General features: G+C 54.4%; 2 protein-coding genes across 3 annotated transcripts in view; one reads left to right on the forward strand and one right to left on the reverse strand.

Annotated features, from left to right (window-relative positions):
• Nucleotides 1–13810, forward strand: part of ATP4A (ATPase H+/K+ transporting subunit alpha) — a 73379-nt gene extending 59569 nt beyond the window's left edge. The window contains exons 3-23 of the mRNA XM_028143572.2: nucleotides 222–362; nucleotides 450–509; nucleotides 934–1137; nucleotides 2252–2365; nucleotides 2602–2854; nucleotides 3144–3412; nucleotides 4286–4484; nucleotides 4856–4965; nucleotides 5040–5174; nucleotides 5663–5855; nucleotides 6561–6736; nucleotides 8272–8408; nucleotides 8494–8644; nucleotides 8740–8908; nucleotides 9000–9154; nucleotides 10719–10842; nucleotides 11240–11385; nucleotides 12479–12612; nucleotides 13002–13103; nucleotides 13195–13286; nucleotides 13461–13810. Of these exons, the coding sequence (XP_027999373.2) occupies nucleotides 222–362; nucleotides 450–509; nucleotides 934–1137; nucleotides 2252–2365; nucleotides 2602–2854; nucleotides 3144–3412; nucleotides 4286–4484; nucleotides 4856–4965; nucleotides 5040–5174; nucleotides 5663–5855; nucleotides 6561–6736; nucleotides 8272–8408; nucleotides 8494–8644; nucleotides 8740–8908; nucleotides 9000–9154; nucleotides 10719–10842; nucleotides 11240–11385; nucleotides 12479–12612; nucleotides 13002–13103; nucleotides 13195–13286; nucleotides 13461–13489 (3093 nt within the window). The 3' untranslated portion in view covers nucleotides 13490–13810. The remainder of the gene's footprint in view (nucleotides 1–221; nucleotides 363–449; nucleotides 510–933; nucleotides 1138–2251; nucleotides 2366–2601; nucleotides 2855–3143; nucleotides 3413–4285; nucleotides 4485–4855; nucleotides 4966–5039; nucleotides 5175–5662; nucleotides 5856–6560; nucleotides 6737–8271; nucleotides 8409–8493; nucleotides 8645–8739; nucleotides 8909–8999; nucleotides 9155–10718; nucleotides 10843–11239; nucleotides 11386–12478; nucleotides 12613–13001; nucleotides 13104–13194; nucleotides 13287–13460) is intronic.
• A 2692-nt stretch (nucleotides 13811–16502) lies between these two features.
• TMEM147 (transmembrane protein 147) lies at nucleotides 16503–18316 on the reverse strand. Of its 2 annotated transcripts, XM_008139817.3 has the most exons (7): nucleotides 18070–18316; nucleotides 17932–18001; nucleotides 17423–17482; nucleotides 17200–17336; nucleotides 16992–17076; nucleotides 16781–16902; nucleotides 16503–16697 (listed from the first exon to the last, which is right to left on the reverse strand). In XM_008139817.3, the coding sequence occupies exons 1-7, from the start codon at nucleotides 18144–18146 to the stop codon at nucleotides 16574–16576; spliced, it is 675 nt and encodes a 224-aa protein (XP_008138039.2). In that variant the 5' UTR covers nucleotides 18147–18316; the 3' UTR covers nucleotides 16503–16573. The 2 variants fall into 2 exon arrangements, with proteins under 2 accessions (XP_008138039.2, XP_054567258.1); XM_054711283.1 differs by lacking the exon at nucleotides 17932–18001 and having other exon boundaries at nucleotides 18070–18125.
• Between the last annotated feature and the right edge of the window lie 47 nt (nucleotides 18317–18363).

The raw sequence follows: 18363 nt of genomic DNA on the forward strand, positions 1-18363 counted from the left end.
AGCTGTAATCAGGCAGCCCTGCCCCACCTCCTCCTTCCCTGGGTATATCTGGGCTGGTCCACATCCAGGCTCTGTATTGGCAAAGGAGGGCAGCTGCACTGGGAACCATGGGAAAGGCAGTGAGTGGGGCCTGGGGCCAGGGGTCCAGGGTGTGGAGGGTTGGAGGTTGGAGGCAGGGGTTCTGGTGGGATCTGATGCCTCCCCTCTCTCCCTGTCCCCAGGAGAAATACGAGTTGTACTCAGTAGAGCTGGGTCCTGGCCCTGGTGGGGACATGGCAGCCAAGCTGAGCAAGAAGAAGGCAGGCAGTGGAGGGGGCAAGAGAAAGGAGAAGCTGGAGAACATGAAGAAGGAGATGGAGATTGTGAGCATGGGGCTGAAGGGCTGGGTAGGGGGCTGGGGTGAGGGCCAGTGAGAGCCGGACAGTGAATGTCCTGCCCCCACCACACAGAATGACCACCAGCTGTCAGTAGCGGAGCTGGAACAGAAATACCAGACCAGTGCGACCAAGGTGAGCTGGGGGCAGAGGGAGGAGTGGGTGAAGAGATGGGTAATGGTGAAGAGGGAGAAAAAGGGAAAATGCATGACAGAGAGAGGTAGATAGGGAGGGAGGGAGAAGGAGAGAGAGAGAGAGCGAGAGAGAGGAAGAGGAGAGAAGCAGATAAAGAAAGACAAAGAGAGAGGCAGAGAGATGGCAAGAAAGAGAGACAGGGCAGAGACATCAGGAATACAGAGATAGAAAGTTGAGAGAGAGAGAGGGGGGCATAAAGGATGGAAGGGGAAAGGGACAGGAACAGAGACAAAGATGGAGAAAGAAAGAAAGAGGCACAAGACAGATGGGGGAGCAGAGGGAGGGAAACAGGGGAAGGAGAGACAGAGGGTGTATGGGGAGAGGAAAGCCCTGAGCAGCCACTGCTGCCCCACCCTGTCCCCAGGGCCTGTCTGCCAGCTTGGCTGCGGAGCTGCTGCTGCGGGATGGGCCCAACGCACTGCGGCCACCAAAGGGTACCCCAGAGTACGTCAAGTTCGCACGGCAGTTGGCAGGTGGTCTGCAGTGCCTCATGTGGGTGGCTGCTGCCATCTGCCTCATTGCCTTTGGCATCCAAGCCAGTGAGGGTGACCTCACCACTGACGACAATGTGAGTGTTGGGTACGGGGGATGAGGGGGTGGGGGAGGACAGACACTGGACACAGGGCCCTGGAGGAGAGAGAACATTAAGCGTGAGCCTCGGGACACCAGGGACATAGGGTGGAGATACAGAGACACAGAAATGCAGCTCCAAGACATGGTCATGGAGGTGGGGATGGACAGACCCAAGATCAGAGGAGACACAGAGATAATGTGTTCCAGGTGTGGAGGACATAGGGGGGGATACAAAGAGATGCAATACGTAAGGGCTGGGGCTTGGGAATGGAGGACATGGGACAGATCAAGGACAGAGGGCACAGGGGACATTGGGAATAAGGGACAAAAGACTCAGGACACAGTACATGGAGAGACATAAGACATCAGACAGGGAAGCACAGAGACACAGAGAATATCGAGATGGAGGAGAAGAGGACATTAGATATATGACAGGGGTCAGAACAAGAGACATGGAGATTTAGGGACATGTAACATTGCATCTGGCATGGGATGGGGACTCAGAATTATATAGACATGGAAGACACTGGACATAGGAACTTGGAGTTTGGAACCCGAGACACTGATTGTGGAGTTCACAGAATATGAGGCATAAGATTGACAGCACACAGACACATGGACACGGGGACACGGGGGCACAGGAGCTATTGTGCCCAGAGGATACAGATGATGTCAGGCAGATTATGAAAATAGAATATGAAACTTGGAGCCCGGGAAATATAAGATGTGGGCGTATGAGGAGACCCATGGCAGTGGACGTGTGGAATGCAAGACTTGGGGAACACAGGAAAAGGGGACCCATATGACCAAGGTTCTTGGTGACATGGAGCACAAGCCTTATGATGTGGGGACATGGGAGACCTAGGATTCAGGGGCCAGCGAATATGGGATCCCCAAGACAATGAGAATTCAGGGCCATTTAATGAGGGGTATGAAGAACAGGAGACAAAAGCCACAGGGAATAGTGCCTAAGGATTCCTAGTAGGGTGGGGAAAATCGTGGTGGACGTGACCCTAAGAGCACCAGGGGACCAGGGTGCAGATCGGGGGCCTTGTACAGGGAGCTTCCGGCCTCTGCTCACAAGCTGACGCCCTCCCCTCCTCCCCCAGCTGTACTTGGCAGTGGCTCTCATTGCTGTGGTTGTGGTCACCGGCTGCTTCGGCTACTATCAGGAATTTAAGAGCACCAACATCATCGCCAGCTTCAAGAACCTTGTGCCCCAGGTGGGTCCCACAGCCCGTCACCACGTCAGGTTCCAGAGACTCCACACCAGCGCGGGCAGGCTCCTGGCATCTGTGTGGCCCCTCCCCTGAGGCCCAGCCTGCCTTTTTGCACTCGGCCTCCATCTGTCCCTATAGGTCCTCAGCTCACCCCCTTGTTCATCTCCCCACAACCCCACTGAGCTCAGCAACTTCCACCCCCACCCCTTATCCACAACTCTGGTGCCCCTGCCCCACAGCAAGCAACTGTAATCCGAGACGGGGACAAGTTCCAGATCAATGCCGACCAGCTTGTGGTGGGTGACCTGGTGGAGATGAAAGGCGGGGACCGAGTGCCCGCCGATATCCGCATCCTCCAAGCCCAGGGCTGCAAGGTGGACAACTCCTCGCTGACGGGAGAGTCGGAGCCACAGACCCGCTCCCCTGAGTGCACACACGAGAGCCCCCTGGAGACCCGCAACATCGCCTTCTTCTCCACCATGTGCCTTGAGGGTCCGTGAGGACTTGCCTGCTCACCCAGCTGACCACGCTGCCTCAGCACTCCCTATCCCACCCCCATTGCCCTTCTCCTGCTGCTTTCTGAGACACACTGCCTCCCATTTCACACGACTGCCACCGCTCTAAGTCATGCTACCTCTCTAGCTCCTGTTGTTGCCCCTCTCCTCCCAGGCCGCACTGCCTCCACTGCCTTGCATTGCTGCCCCCTCCTTCAGTCCACACGGCTGTGCCTGCCCCACTGCTGCCCTCCCAGCCCTCAGTCGCCCTCTTGGCCCCACTGCAGGCACAGCACAGGGCCTGGTGGTGAGCACGGGGGACCGTACCATCATCGGGCGCATCGCATCGCTGGCCTCTGGAGTGGAAAATGAGAAAACACCCATCGCTATCGAGATTGAACATTTTGTGGACATCATTGCAGGCTTAGCCATCCTCTTCGGGGCCACATTTTTTGTGGTGGCCATGTGCATTGGCTACACCTTCCTGCGGGCGATGGTCTTTTTCATGGCCATTGTGGTAGCCTATGTACCTGAGGGGCTGCTGGCCACGGTCACGGTGAGTTGGGGAGGCAGAAGGGGGTCCGTCTGTCCAGTCATCCAGGCTTCCCTCCACCATCTCCCAACTTCCTGTCTCTTTATTCACCTCCCATCCTCCCACCCACCTTCTCATCATCCCTCTTTCCCTCCCACCCCCATCCCTCCACCTATCCATCCAGTCAGCAAACATTCCTGAGGCTTCTGTGGACCATGTCCTGTGCCACGCGCTAAGGACTCAGAGATGAAAGGCAGGGTCCTTGACTGAAGGAGGCTGAGGGTTGAGGGTGTGGACAACCTTCAACAGTCAGTTCAGAGAAGGCTGAGGGAATGCTCACTTTCTTATTCTATTTATTTGTTAATCCTCCCTTGAGGATATATTTTTTCCATTGATTTAGAGAGAGTGAAAGGAAGGGGGGCGAGAGATGGGCGGTGGAGAGGGGGGGAGAGAGAGAAAGAGAGAGAGAGAAACATTGATGTATCGATTGGTTGCCTCCCGCACTGACTGCTGCTGGGGATCGAACCTGCATCCCAGGTGCATGCTCTTGACTGTGAATCGAACCTGGGACCCTCCAGTGCACAGGCCAATGCTCTGAACCACACTGGCCACATTTTCTCATTTTAATTGTGTTGATAAGTGAACTTACAGCACCTCAGCTAGGGCAGCTTACAGAGGGGCCTGGCTATGTTTATCTGGGTGAATTGGGGAGGCATCCCAAATAGGAAGCACAGGTTGAACAAAAGGGTGCAGGCAAGAAAAAGCCTGGGTTTTGTGGGGGAAATGCTGCATAATCAGTACTGTGGCTGGGGTAAAGGGTTCCCAATGCCAAGAGGAGGGAAGTGGGCCTGGAAGCTAAGACTGACCTCCAGGTTGGCTTTTCTCGCCTTCGCCCAGGTCTGCCTGTCTCTGACAGCCAAGAGGCTGGCCAGCAAGAACTGTGTAGTCAAGAACCTGGAAGCAGTGGAGACACTGGGCTCCACGTCAGTGATCTGCTCTGACAAGACGGGGACCCTCACTCAGAACCGCATGACTGTGTCCCATCTGTGGTTTGACAACCACATCCACTCAGCGGACACGACGGAAGATCAGTCAGGTCTGGGAGTGGGAAGAGAGGGGGCCTGGAGCAGGATGGAGGCTTGGATGGGAGCTCGGAGGTTACTGAAGAGAACCTGGGAGGGCTTTGCATTAATGGAGAGGAACTCCATCCAGATGGGCCCAGAGTCCAGGGCGGGCTTGGTATGGAGTCTCACGGGACTCTCATAGGGGACTCCACACTGGGTCTGAAGAGAAGGCTCCGTCCTGGGGTATGAAGGGAGGGTTTGGGCCCCACACAGGTCTGGGAGGGGAATCCTGTCCTAAATTGGGGGTCGGGGGTCGGTTGTGATGTGGGAGAGCCGCCGCTCTGTGTCTGTTGCAATCTGGTGTAGTGGCCTCGCGGCCCCAGCCTGGACGTCTGTCCTCCAGGGCAGACGTTTGACCAGTCCTCGGAGACATGGCGGGCGCTGTGCCGCGTGCTCACCCTGTGCAACCGAGCTGCCTTCAAGTCGGGCCAGGACGCGGTGCCCGTGCCCAAGGTGAGAGCCGGGGGACTTGGGAGATAACGGGAGCCCGGTACCACCCGGCGCCACCTGACGCCCTCCGCTCCCAGCGCATCGTGATCGGGGACGCATCGGAGACCGCGCTGCTCAAGTTCTCCGAGCTGACGCTGGGCAACGCCATGGGCTACCGAGAACGCTTCCCCAAAGTCTGCGAGATCCCCTTCAACTCCACCAACAAGTTCCAGGTGTGAGCCCGCCCTGCCCAGGCCGCCCACCGCCAGCCCGGCTCCCGGGAGTCTCCACCCACCTCCGGGGCTGCCCTACGGCCGGGCCTCGCAGCCTCCTCCCTCTCGCCGGCTCCCTTCTCGCCCCCTCCGAAGCCCAGCTCTGTCTGCAACTGCACCCGCAGAACGTTTACGGCCGGGCCGCGCCCAGCCCTTAGCCGCCGGCTCTTGCCTGCTCTCTGCTGTCAGGACTCTGACAGGTGGCAGCTCTCAATTCAAATCCCGCCGGACCGGCTCCGGCGCTAAATCAGTCCATTCCGGCACCCAGGCCCTTCACTGCAGCCCCTCCCCAAACCTCGGCCTCCAGAGAGGACCTGCCCAGCCCCAACCCGGTCATCCTAAGGCTCTTTGGTCAGCGCCCCGCCGTCAGCCCCGCCCCCTCCCCTCTTGACCCGGCTCACTACACCGTCCCCTTAACCCCCCATCACCACCCCCCCTCGCCCCCGCAGCTGTCCATCCACACACTGGAGGACCCCCGGGACCCGCGGCACGTGTTGGTGATGAAGGGCGCCCCCGAGCGCGTGCTGGAGCGCTGTAGCTCCATCCTCATCAAGGGCCAGGAGCTGCCCCTGGACGAGCAATGGCGTGAGGCCTTCCAGACTGCCTACCTCAGCCTGGGAGGCCTGGGCGAACGCGTGCTGGGTGAGACGGCCAGTGCGGGGTAGGGAGGGGGTAACCGGTGTGCGAGAAGCTAGCACAGTAGCACAGACCGAGGCCAGTCCTCCCTGCCCTTTCCTGGCTGACTGCTGATCTGTCTCAGTCTACACACTCACCTTTGTTTCCCCTATTTCACTCCTGATCTCTGTCTATGCCCCATTCCTACCTTCACTCAGCCTCTCCAGACCCGTCCTCACTTGGACCTTCCCTATCCTGACCCGACCTTTGACCCATTGGTTTCCCTAGCTCTTGCCCCAAACCTGCCTTTGCTTTCACCTCCACTTTTCAGTCTTCTTCTTGACCCTTTGACCTTCTCCAATCCCTGCCTCAACTCAAGACTTTCCCCAATCCTTGTCCTGACGTCTGACCTCCCCCAGTTTTGTCCTGACTCCTTAAACTTTCCTAACCCCTTCCTCGGCCCTGGAAGGCGCAGACCTGTGGTCGAATTCTGGAGTTTTCATTTCACTTGCTGTGCAATGACTTGCAAGAATTGTCCCCTAAGCCAGTTTTTTCATCTGCAAGAGGAGGATCCTAGTAGGCTCATAGGGTGAGTGTGAGGATGGATTCAGATAATGTGAATGAAGGGTTCAGCACAGGGCCAGGCATCACGGGTGCATGGTGCAAGGGGCCTGGCCTTGCTAGCAAAGGGTCCACCCAGGACTTGCCTGACTTTTCCTCTCTTCTGATCAGGCTTCTGCCAGCTCTACCTGAGTGAGAAGGACTACCCGCCTGGCTATGCCTTCGACGTGGATGCCATGAACTTTCCAACCAGTGGCCTGTGCTTCGCGGGACTTGTATCCATGATAGACCCGCCCCGGGCCACTGTCCCTGATGCTGTGCTCAAGTGCCGCACAGCAGGCATCCGGGTATGCCACTTGAGGAAGGACCAGGCAGGGGCAAGAACAGAGGATGGCAGTATTTGGGGATGAGGAACCCTGTGTTATCTGAAAATAGCTTGAACCAAAAAGTTCTGGGGAATGAAGTTTCAGATATAGCTGGGTCCAAGCATTTGTGTCATTAGGAATTTCCCTTCATGTGCCAGCTCAGCTTTTCTCTCTGCTGGCTTTATTCTCAAGCAGTCCCTCCATTTTATTTTATTTTTTTAAATATATTTTATTGATTTTTTACAGAGAGGAAGAGAGAGGGATAGAGAGCTAGAAACATCGAGGAGAGAGAAACATCCACCAGCTGCCCCCTGCACACTCCCCACCGGGGATGTGCCCGCAACCAATGCACATGCCCTTGACCGGAATCGAACCTGGGACCCCTCAGTCCGCAGGCCGACGCTCCATCCACCGAGCCAAACCAGTTTTGGCCAGTCCCTCCATTTTAATAGACAAACATGACCATCCCCCAGCAGCTCCAATTTACCTGTTTAGCCGCCCACTCTTTCTGTGCCCCCTTTGCAGTTGCACTAGACTGGGTCACATGTTCCTCTCTGAACCAGTCACTGTGGCTGGGGGAATAGAGACCTTGTTTGGCCAGGTCTGGGTTTACTTGCCCAATCTTGGCCAGAGACCTCAACTAGAAGCTGAGGGGAGGAGTGGTTCCCCAAAGACAAATCAAGGGTGGGAGAGCCAGTGCTGAGCAAGTATCACCCACCCCAAGTCTTTCCTATGGTCTGGAAGACCCTATAAGATCTGAGCACAGTTACTTTTTGAAGCTTATTCATTAGCTCTCTACCTCTTGTTCACTCCTCTCTAGTCATCTTGGCCTGCCTATTGTTCCTTCAATAGTTCAGGCATGTTCTCACCTCTCTCATTTTATATTGGCTTGTCAGGAACACTCCCCCCCACAGATTTCTATGTGGCCAACTCTCACCTCTTTCAGGTGTCTGCTCAAATGTCACCTTCTTGATGAGGCTTTCTCTGGACACATTTAAAATTGAACCATTCCTTTTTTTACCCAACACTTGCCATCCCCTTTGCCCAGTTTAATTTCCCCCTCCTTCTAACATGCTATACCATTCATTTCTAATTAAAAAATATTCTGGCCGAAACCGGTTTGGCTCAGTGGATAGAGCGTCGGTCTGCGGACTGGAAGGTCCCAGGTTCGATTCCGGTCAAGGGCATGTACATTGGTTGCGGGCATATCCCCAGTAGGGGGTGTGCAGGAGGCAGCTGGTCGATGTTTCTCTCTCATCGATATTTCTAGCTCTCTATCCCTCTTCCTTCCTCTCTGTAAAAATTAAATAAAATATATTAAAAAAAATATTCTGTCTCTCACATCAGAATGTCAACTCCATGAAGACAGGGATTTTTGTCTATTTTGTCTCTGCTCCTTCCAAGGCACATAGCAGGTGGTCACAACTGGTTGAATAAATGAATGAGTATATCACCAGGGAAGGCAGCAAGAATGGGCTGATCTGAAGGAGTCAAGGGTCTGCTGGTCCTTCCCACAGGTGATTATGGTGACAGGCGACCACCCCATCACAGCCAAGGCTATTGCGGCCAGCGTGGGCATCATCTCTGAAGGCAGTGAGACAGTGGAGGACATCGCTGCTCGTCTCCGTGTGCCTGTAGACCAGGTTAATCGGAAGTAAGCCCCCTTCAGCTCTCCCCATGGATCTTCCCATGCCCTACCCAGACTGAGGCCAGTGATGCCCCCCTACCTTCCTCCCCAGGGATGCCCGTGCCTGCGTGATCAACGGCATGCAGCTGAAGGACATGGACCCGTCAGAGCTGGTTGAGGTGCTGCGCACCCACCCTGAGATGGTGTTTGCTCGTACCAGTCCCCAGCAGAAGCTAGTGATTGTGGAGAGCTGCCAGCGACTGGTGCGACCCTGCTGATGGAGGTGGGCAGAAGGGCTGGGCTGGCCCTGGGCCAGCCTTTCACTGACCACCTGCCCACCTCCACCCACTCCCTGCAGGGTGCAATCGTGGCTGTGACAGGGGATGGTGTCAATGACTCCCCAGCCCTGAAGAAGGCAGATATTGGTGTGGCCATGGGCATTGCTGGCTCAGATGCTGCCAAAAATGCAGCCGACATGATCCTGCTGGATGACAACTTTGCCTCCATCGTGACAGGCGTGGAGCAGGGTCCGGGCTGGGTCAGAGATAGGGGCTGGCAGTGTGGGCACAGGAGGAAGTGTCCTGCGAGGAGGCTGAGGTGCCTACTGTACTCCCATAGGCCGACTGATCTTCGACAATCTGAAGAAGTCCATCGCTTACACACTGACCAAGAACATCCCGGAACTGACGCCATACCTCATTTACATCACTGTCAGTGTGCCCTTGCCCCTCGGGTGCATCACTATCCTCTTCATAGAACTCTGCACTGACATTGTGAGTCTACAGCTCCATGCCTTCTCCCACACATGGCCATAGACGTATGTCCATAGAGACCACCACAGGCAGGCAGGAAGATAGACACAGACAGAACTACACACGGGTAGATGCTCAGGTAGGCATGGACAAAACCCATGGACACAACCCATGGACACACATGGATTCAGATACAGATACGCAGATAAACAAAAGTATTGACAGATACAGATGTCTGGCTAAACTTGGATCATAGACTGACGTCTCTCAATAGGTATGGGCAAATAAATACCATCAGATAGCCTCAAGGCAGACAGATATGACAGAGCCACAAATGTAGCCAGAGGCTGGCCATGTTGACATGTTTATTCAACAACTTACATAGTGCCTAGTCTGGACCAGGCACTCATTAATTTACTTAATTTTGTCCTCATAGCCACTCTATGACCTGGGCTGTATTTATCACCCTTGTTTTACTGATGAGCTCACTGGGCATAGGTAGGTTGAGTAACTTGCCCCAGGTCACACAGCTAGTAAGTGGCACAGCTGGGATATGAGGCCAGGCAGTCAGATGCCCCCAGAGCCTGTGCTCTTTTTTTTTTTTTTAAATATATTTTATTGACTTTTCACAGAGAGGAAGGAAGAGGGATAGAGAGCCAGAAACATCGATGAGAGAGAGACATCGACCAGCTGCCTCCTGCACACCCCCCACCGGGGGATGTGCCCACAACCAATGTACATGCCCTTGACCGGAATCGAACCCAGGACCCTCCAGTCCGCAGGCTGACGCTCCATCCACTGAGCCAAACCGGCTTCGGCAGACCCTGTGCTCTTGATCAGTACACCTTGCTGCCACTCTGTAGTCACACACATATGGGGTGGAGCATGTTTTTTTCTGCCAAGATCCATTTGGATATTTATAACATCATTTGCTTAATATAATTCACTTAATATAAATTATGTTGCTATGAGAAAAGCTCCTAGATTTATTGGATTTTGAGTTCTGCATAAGGTTGCCTTGGCAAGGACAGACCAAATTATTTTGTGTGCCTCATACGGCCACAGTCCGGACGTTCCCCACCCCTGGATACAGAGAAACAAAGATAGTGACAGACATAGAAACAGGGACACAGTCACAAAAGCAGAGACAGAGTCACAGAGAAAGATACCAGAGACAGGGACAGAGAAACAAAGTAAGGGAGGGAAATAGAGGGGCCCAAGACTAGAGTACCCTAGAGAAAAAACAGAGACAGAGAAGAAAAGAGAAGGTGGCAGCAGCAAGGGAGGAGACAGAGACAGAGATGGGGAGAGAATATGTAATCGTGTAGACAAATGCAGATGTTCTGATAGAGACAGATAGCAGGACATATGTGAACAGAGATGTGGAGTAGATATGCCAACACGCCTGACAGGGACCAGCTGGACCTAGGCTGTTCAGGCAGGTGTGGCTGTGTGGTCACTGCAGATCTTACCTCCTAACCTCAGTCCTATCCCTGCCCACTGGCAATGGGGAAGAGAGCTCCAGAGAGTAGGGGGCCGGGGTCCAGGAAAACCCTTAACCCAGGTTGCTTCTCCTTCTGGACAGTTCCCATCTGTGTCCCTGGCATATGAGAAGGCCGAGAGTGACATCATGCATCTGCGGCCACGGAACCCGAAGCGTGACCGATTAGTCAACGAGCCCCTGGCTGCCTACTCCTACTTCCAGATCGGTGAGGTCTCATGGGGCTGGGAAGCCTGGGCTCTCCTGCAGGGCTGCTTACCTGCCTTGAGGTCTCTGAGGCTCTGGCTTGTTCTGGATCTGGGTGTCTGCATTTGATCCTGGGTCTCTGTCATTCTGAGTCCTATCTGTACATAATGGTTTCTGTGATCCCTTATATCCCTTCTCTGCCTCTGTTCTCTATGATCCTGTCTCTGGGTTGTTGCCTTCTTCTGGCAATTTTGAGTTCTCTGAGTGTCTCTGTCACTCTGCCGTCTTTAGTGTCCTTATCAATCTCCTGGGGCCTTGTCTTTCTGTATCTGTCTCTCCAAGTCTGCTCCTGTCATTCTCATGTCATCATTTCTAAGTCCCTGACTTTGTGTTTCTGTCTGTGTCCCTGCCCCTCTCAGGTGCCATCCAGTCATTTGCTGGCTTCACTGACTACTTCACGGCCATGGCCCAGGAGGGCTGGTTCCCATTGCTGTGCGTGGGGCTGCGGCCACAATGGGAGAACCACCACCTACAAGATCTGCAGGACAGCTATGGCCAGGAGTGGGTGAGTCCCATGACTCCCTTATTTCCGATGCCAGCAATCTGGTGTGTTGTACACATGCAAACTGAGCTCAGCCAGAGCATCCCAGACACCCGGGCTCCCTGCCAGTTCTGGGGCAGAGGGCCTTTCTTTACTCTATCTTGCTCCAAACTCTTCTGAAGATCCCAGCTGCAGATGGTCCTCTCCCTGCCCTGACAGTAACACGTCATCTCAGGTGTGGAACCAGGCCCCTATTCTGTTATTTCCCCCAGTATCACTAACACAGTGTATATGCATTTGTGGCTGACTTTAATGAAGGTTTGGAGCACAGAGGTCAGACCTGATTGGCAGGTGTGTTTAGCTTGTCCTATAGAGCTCAGATCAGGTTATTTCCCTTAAACATTTACTGCCATGGTTAAGAATGTCGACCTTAGAGCCAGACTGCCTTGGATTCATATAGTATGCCATGTTCCTCACTGTGGTGTAACCCTGGGCAAGTTGCTTTGACTCACTGTGCCCATTTTCTCACCTCTGAAGTGGAGAGAACACTGATGCCTACCTCAGTGATATTCAGTGTGGCCCCTAGACCAGCAGCATCAGCATAACATAGGAACTTATTTGAAATGCAAACTATCAGCTCCTCCCCCAGACCTCTGGGGTCAGAAACTTTGGGGGCAGGCCTGGAATCTGTTTTAAGCAGCCCTTCTGGGGTTCTGGTGCACACTGAAGTTTGAGTACCACCAATCTATCTCATGGGAATATTGGATTAAATGAGATGAAACATGTGAAACACTTAGTACCTGCAGCATAGGAAGTGTTCTCCACACAATGAGTTGGTATTAAAAATAGTTTTATTAATTCTACCTCCCTTCTTTCATCATGAAAGCAATTGGATGACCTGTCACCTACCCATGCACCGACTTCCAAGCTCCACTAGATGGCTTCTGCGCCTCACGCTGTGGGGTCCTACAAACCTAGCAGATCCTGTGCCTTTTCCCCCATCCTAGGCTCTGATGCAGGGGAAAGAGCAGTTGAGGGTCCCTGGCCCCAGCCCGAGGGCCAGGCTGGCTGCAGAGGCTCCCCTTTGGGCTCAGGCTGCTTTTGTTCCGTTCCACAGACATTTGGGCAGCGCCTGTACCAGCAGTACACTTGCTACACCGTGTTCTTCATCAGCATCGAGATGTGCCAGATCGCTGACGTTCTCATCAGAAAGACACGCCGCCTCTCTACCTTCCAGCAGGGCTTCTTCAGGTGTCCCCAGCCCTGTCCTCAAGCCCTAGTCCCAACTCCCATCAGGTCCTGACCAGGGCTTACTGCAGTCAGCGAACACCGGCACTGAATGCGCAGATGTGCCAGTGCCAGGTGCTAATATTCCTTATCGATAGCTGGTCAGTAGCTCCCACCATGTGCCTTTCAACTGGCCCCTCCATGTTTCATCAACTAAAAGGATGATGCTGATAGGCCAGCACTGTTGCGGAGGGGCAGGCCACTCCTGTGTTAAATGTTTAGAACATCTCCCTGCCGCTAATGGCATCTGACCTCCTCTGACCTAGGACCTTATTTCTATCTGGCCCCCATTTCCTAAAAGGCTCAGACTGAGTCCGGCAGTCTGAGCCTGTTCCACCCTGTGCCACCTGCAGGAACAAGATCCTGGTGCTTGCCATCGTGTTCCAGGTCTGCATCGGCTGCTTCCTGTGCTACTGCCCGGGAATGCCCAACATCTTCAACTTCATGCCCATTCGGTGAGGGGTCATGAGGTGTGAGCAGAGGGATGGGCATGTGGGACACAGACTGGGGATGGCCCTCACCTTGTCATCTCCCCTGTGCCTTCAGGTTCCAGTGGTGGCTGGTCCCCATGCCCTTTGGCCTCCTCATCTTCGTCTATGATGAGATCCGAAAACTTGGAGTTCGCTGTTGCCCAGGGAGTGAGTGTGGAGACTGGAGGCCTGGGGATTGGGGGCTGAACTGTTCTCAGAGCACCTGTCTGACCTTTGACCCTCACATTTGACCTCCAAATCAAACTGCCACAACCGCTGAGACCCTGGCCCCACCTCCTGACCCCTCTCCCCTCAGCACTGAGTCTTTGTTTTCTCTCCCAGGCTGGTGGGACCAGGAACTCTACTATTAGAAGGACTGCTGCCTTCAAGTCATCCCTGCCTCTACCACAGCCAGGCTGGGGCAAGATTCATGGGACTGTCTGGCAGTCACTCAAACACCTGAGCAATCAAGAATCCTAGCCTGACCTGTGGCTGTTCCTGTAGCCCAAGGCACCCCAACCTTGAAGAGACCCTCCCTACTGCCCTTCCCCATCTAAAAGGGTCCTCGGCGCTGGCCTGGGGAAGCCCCCATCTGAGGGGGGAGGTTTGATGGGGAGGAGCTAGTAGCTCCTGTGAGGTGGGGTACTGGGGACTCTTTGTTAAAACACACTTGTGTCTGCGTAATAGTAATAAACCAGCTCACAGGGACTGCTCTTTCATTTGGTGTGGCACCATCTTAAGTGGTTTTCATGAGCCCCTTTGGTCCCACAATCCTACAACTTAGGGGCTGTTATCTCCAGTTCCTAAAACACAGCCTGGCACACAGTAGGTACTCAATAACCCTTCCTTGGGAAAATAAAGTCCCATTTCTTTGCCTAGGGTTACAGCACTTAAAGGTGAGATGGATGTGACCACAGGCACCCACCCTCCAGAGCACTCTTTAACCATTCCACTAACCTAAACACTGCCTCTGGGCTCTCTCAGCACCCCTTCTCCCTCTGGGGAGGCTCCTTGACACAGGGTGTCAAAATCTTTTCCACCTCAGGCTGTCCCCGCCCTCCAGCCTTCACAGGTGGCTCCACTCTGATTCCACTTGTTCACTCCTTTGCAAAGCAATGGGCATCCCAACTTACTCCTGGGATTAAACTCACAGGCTCCTCTTTACACCCTCACCTGAAAAGTTAAGCTTCCAACTGCCAGAAATACCCCTGTCCCAGGCCCTCCACCTCCCTCTGGCCCCACCCTTTCTTGTCTCTTTTTCCCTTTCTTTAATGAGTCTCTCTGGCTAGGCCCCTGGCTTCTCCCTCCTCTTCATCAGTGCCCCTGCCCACATCTCAGTTCTGTCTCTGCAGTGTTACCCGAATCTGTTTCTAGCTTCCCCTGGCATGTCTGAGAGGACCCAAGCTGGTCTTTGTATCATCCTCCAACCTGCTCCCATCCACTGTCGCATCAGTAGGTTCCTCCTCCTAGGAAAATGTGATGAGACCTTGGGAAGGGCTCTTTACTCCTCTCTCACCTGTCATCTCCACAATCCCCCTACCACACAGAAAAAAACAGGCTGATGGTCACCACCTCTACTCTGCTTATAGCCACTCTCCTTCTTCCACCATCCCTGTCCTGGTCCAGTCCTGATTTTCTAGTCTGTCTCCCCACCCACAGTGCCCACAATCTCCCCAAAGCCAAATCTGACCCTGTCGTCCCCCCAACACAGAACTCTCCCTGGTTCCCCACTGTCCCTGGTCAAGTCCTCAGACCAACCCTCAGAGCCTTCTGGGATCCAGACCCTGACTTCTGTCTCACAAGCCCCCTTGAACTTGTTCCAACCAGTTTTTTGATGAAAAGGGAAGGCCTTGACTTCAAGGCCTTTATACAGGCCTGGACACCTGTTTTGTTCTCTTAGTCTCACTAACTCATCTTTCAGGTCTCAGCTCATACATCTCTCTTCCAGGGAGCCCAGCCTGCCCTCCCCCTCTACTCTCTCCCCACCCGTCTGAGTCAGCTGGCTCCTCTGTTTTACCATCACAGCTCTGATCACTAGTTTAGCTCATCAGTCCTATCACTCTGACCAGGCTTCACCCATCACAGTCCTGATTCCTCTTGGCCTGTGCTACCCCCTCCCCCGCAACCACTCTGGTCTGTCTGTATCCCATGGAAGCTGGGATTAGTTCATAGACAGTTAGCCACCAGAAGTGGGGCCTGGGAGTCCCTGCTCAGCAAATAATTGTTGAATAATTTCTGCACACTTCATTTGTCCCAACACGTGTCAAGAGCTAGGTGGTGCATGGGATAAAGGTATATGAGAAAGTGACTCCATTACATATCCACCTACCTGGACTGGGGGAGTACCTGCTTTAATCCCTTTTCCAAGTCAAAGTCAGGGTGACCAATCAATCACTTCCCCATTCCTCTCCCAAGATACCTGTGGACCCTGTCTTGACTAGGGGCAAGGGGATGGGGCTAGATAGTGGTTGTATGTTCCCTCTGAAAACACCAAGACTGCCATAGCAGAGCTGAGCAGCTGTGCACGATGCTTTCCTAGGCCCAGAGTTAAATAACATTATGGCAGGACCTCCACTGGTAGAGTGAGAGAGGGGGCAACTGCCCGGTCTCACATCCTGGGGGATTCCACTGGGAAAACCAGGGCTGGGGAGCACTCTCCTGGGTGGCAGGATTTGCATCAAGGTGGAGCTAAAACATGAAATTCAAAGCTCTGCTTCTGACATCCCTCAGGGAGGGGTCAGAAATAGGGCAGGGAGCTGACCCCACCGGATCAAGGAAAGGTTGGTATGGGGAGGGTGGCATCCAGGACAACATCCAAATTTAGGGGCTCAAATGCTCTGCTTGGCTGCAGCTGTCTCTGAACTCCACCCTAAGAAGACTCAGACCAGGATTTTATCTGAGGAGCATAGAAGTGAGGAACTCAGAATCACAGAAGTCTGCCCCAACAGTTCGGTGTGCAAAGGGGAGCTCTAGATGGTTGTGAGGAGGATGAATTAGTAAGACTGGGTTTCAGATAGATCCCCCTGGCTGCCATATAAAGGGTGGATCAAAGGAGATTAGGAACAGGGGTCTCGGAGGTAACCAGTGAGGTAAGGGCCCATATGGTAGAAGGCCAGGTTAAGGTTGTGAGAAGTCCCCAAGAACTTTGGATTCTAGCTCCCCTCTATCACCCGTTCGCTAATTTGCCACTGCTCAAATATTATATACTTTAAGCCCCTTCAGTCTACCCTGGGAAAACAAAGAGCTGAGGAAGGGCTACAGGAACATAGGACAAATCAGAGCCAGGTTGTCTACCTGGCTCCAAAGCCAGAACAAGGGCCTCGGGGACACAGGTGAGAGTGGTATTGGTAGACAGCTCCAGAGAGAAATGTAGGCGGAAACAACTCCCCAAATACTGTTTAATTCACTAAAACCCGGAGACAAGGAAAAAGTATGTGAATGCCTGGGACTCAAGCCTAGGAGTGCACGTTGACAACGGCGACATACAACGCCAGGGTGCTGAGGGCCAGCAGCCCTGTCACTACTGCTCGGGCCAGAAGTGCTGTCCAGCTGCCCAAGGAACAAAGGTGGACGAAGGTCCTGTGAGGAAACATCGCAATGAAAGAAGGAAAACAGATAATCCATCCCCTTTTGGACCCGTCCTTGAATCCCACCCAACTCACTCCATGACAAAGGCCTTATACACGCTGAGGAACATCAGCAGGAGGACAGCTGGCCGGAAAGTGTGGTACAGGTCGTAGCGTGTTATCATCCACACCTGGGCAGACGCACAGATGTAATGGACCTGAAGGGAGGCAGGAAGTCAGGGCCAAGTATTGGAGAGAAGTACTGCCACCAGCAAAAAGGTGTGTATGGGACAGTAGCACCGCCTACCAGGCTGATGTTGGAATCAATGCTCATCTGGATGTATTTCCAGTCAAATTCAATGCCCCGGGCTCCAACCCAGAGGGGGATGCAACTGAAAAAGGCAAAGGGAAGGATTCTCCAGTACCCAGAAACCCTCAGCACCCGGAATCTGAGCCCCCACCCTCCAGAATCTCTCTGAAACCCAGTTGGTTCTTTCTCAGGAACCTGCACACACCGGGACATAATGAGCTCTGCAGTGGCCCAGCCCAGGGCAGCAACCATAATCTTGTACTCCCCTTTGCCGGCATTCCGAGACATGACAAGGTTTAGGCCTACTAGGTCTGCCACATCCACGCTGGCCTTCATGAACTCCTGTGGGTCAGGTTAAGGCTTGAGTAAGTACCGATGTCAGGAGGCCTTACTTGTGCACTCCCTCCCCCCTCCCTTGCCCCACTCACCCCAATGAAGTCATAGATGCCGCCTTCCCAGGTGGGAAAGAAAGTGGCCAGGAACAACATCTGAGAACAGAAAACAGAGGTCACCTCAAGGTAGGGGAAGTTAGTGTGTACGGTCCTGGGGTTCTCATATGGGGAGGGACCACCAGATGAGGGGGCAAGATGACAGGACCGGTGGAGATGCAGGGAAGAGGCCTGGAAGCTTTTCTGTGGTGGTCCCAGGGTCAGACCTGGAGGTGTGTGGGCTGGCCGCGACCAGCAGCATTTGCAGCACCCGGTGGTGGCTAGTGGTTCTTCACCATACAAAACCCCTTCAAACGACACAACCGCGTTTTCTCAGTCTTACAAAAACAGCTATGCAAAAGCTGCCTGCAGGCGTCTCCTCAGGTTCCACCCTTCCAGAGCCCATCTTCTATGGGTAGAGCTGAGGACCACACAGCGCGATCTGGGCAGGGTGGCGCGCTCGGGTCTGGCGAGCCCGGGGCCAGACGAGCGGCTCTGGGCGCCCTCACCTTGCACAGCTGCACGAAGAGGTAGGTGACCCCAGCCTGGACGCACTTCCAGAAGGCATTGTACTCGGACCTGCAGGAGCCGGCGGTGAGGGCTCGCCCGGACCCGCGCCCCCCGCCCCGCGGCCGCCCCGCACTCACAGGCCGCTGCACTTGTAGGTGATGAAGTAGGGGAAGTAGGCCAGCGCGAAGCAGTTCCCGAAGTGGAACAAGGTCATGGCGCCGCCCCCGCCCGCCGCAGCGCAGGTCTCCACCTCGTCCTGCCCGCGCTGGGCGCCCCGGCCTCCGCCGCGGCCCGCGCGGCCTTCTGGGAGCGGAGTCCAGGGCGCGCGGCGCTGACGTCACGAGCTGCGCCGGGGCGCTGAGCGCGGCCGCTGGAGCCTGCGCCGGCCCGTCTCACCTGCGGGATCGGCGCCGAGTGGAGGCGCTCGGCCC

Source organism: Eptesicus fuscus, chromosome 21 (assembly GCF_027574615.1).
Source record: "Eptesicus fuscus isolate TK198812 chromosome 21, DD_ASM_mEF_20220401, whole genome shotgun sequence".
NCBI lineage: Eukaryota > Metazoa > Chordata > Mammalia > Chiroptera > Vespertilionidae > Eptesicus > Eptesicus fuscus.

Excerpts from the sequence above, each read along its gene's own strand:
- TMEM147 (XM_008139817.3), bottom strand. The coding sequence starts at position 18,146 with ATGACCTTGTTCCACTTCGGGAACTGCTTCGCGCTGGCCTACTTCCCC. Across the intron at positions 17,077-17,199 it reads GCAGAGCTCATTATGTCCCG|TTGCATCCCCCTCTGGGTTG; the intron begins GTGTGTGCAGGT and ends TGCCTTTTTCAG. Across the intron at positions 16,903-16,991 it reads TTGATTCCAACATCAGCCTG|GTCCATTACATCTGTGCGTC; the intron begins GTAGGCGGTGCT and ends GCCTCCCTTCAG.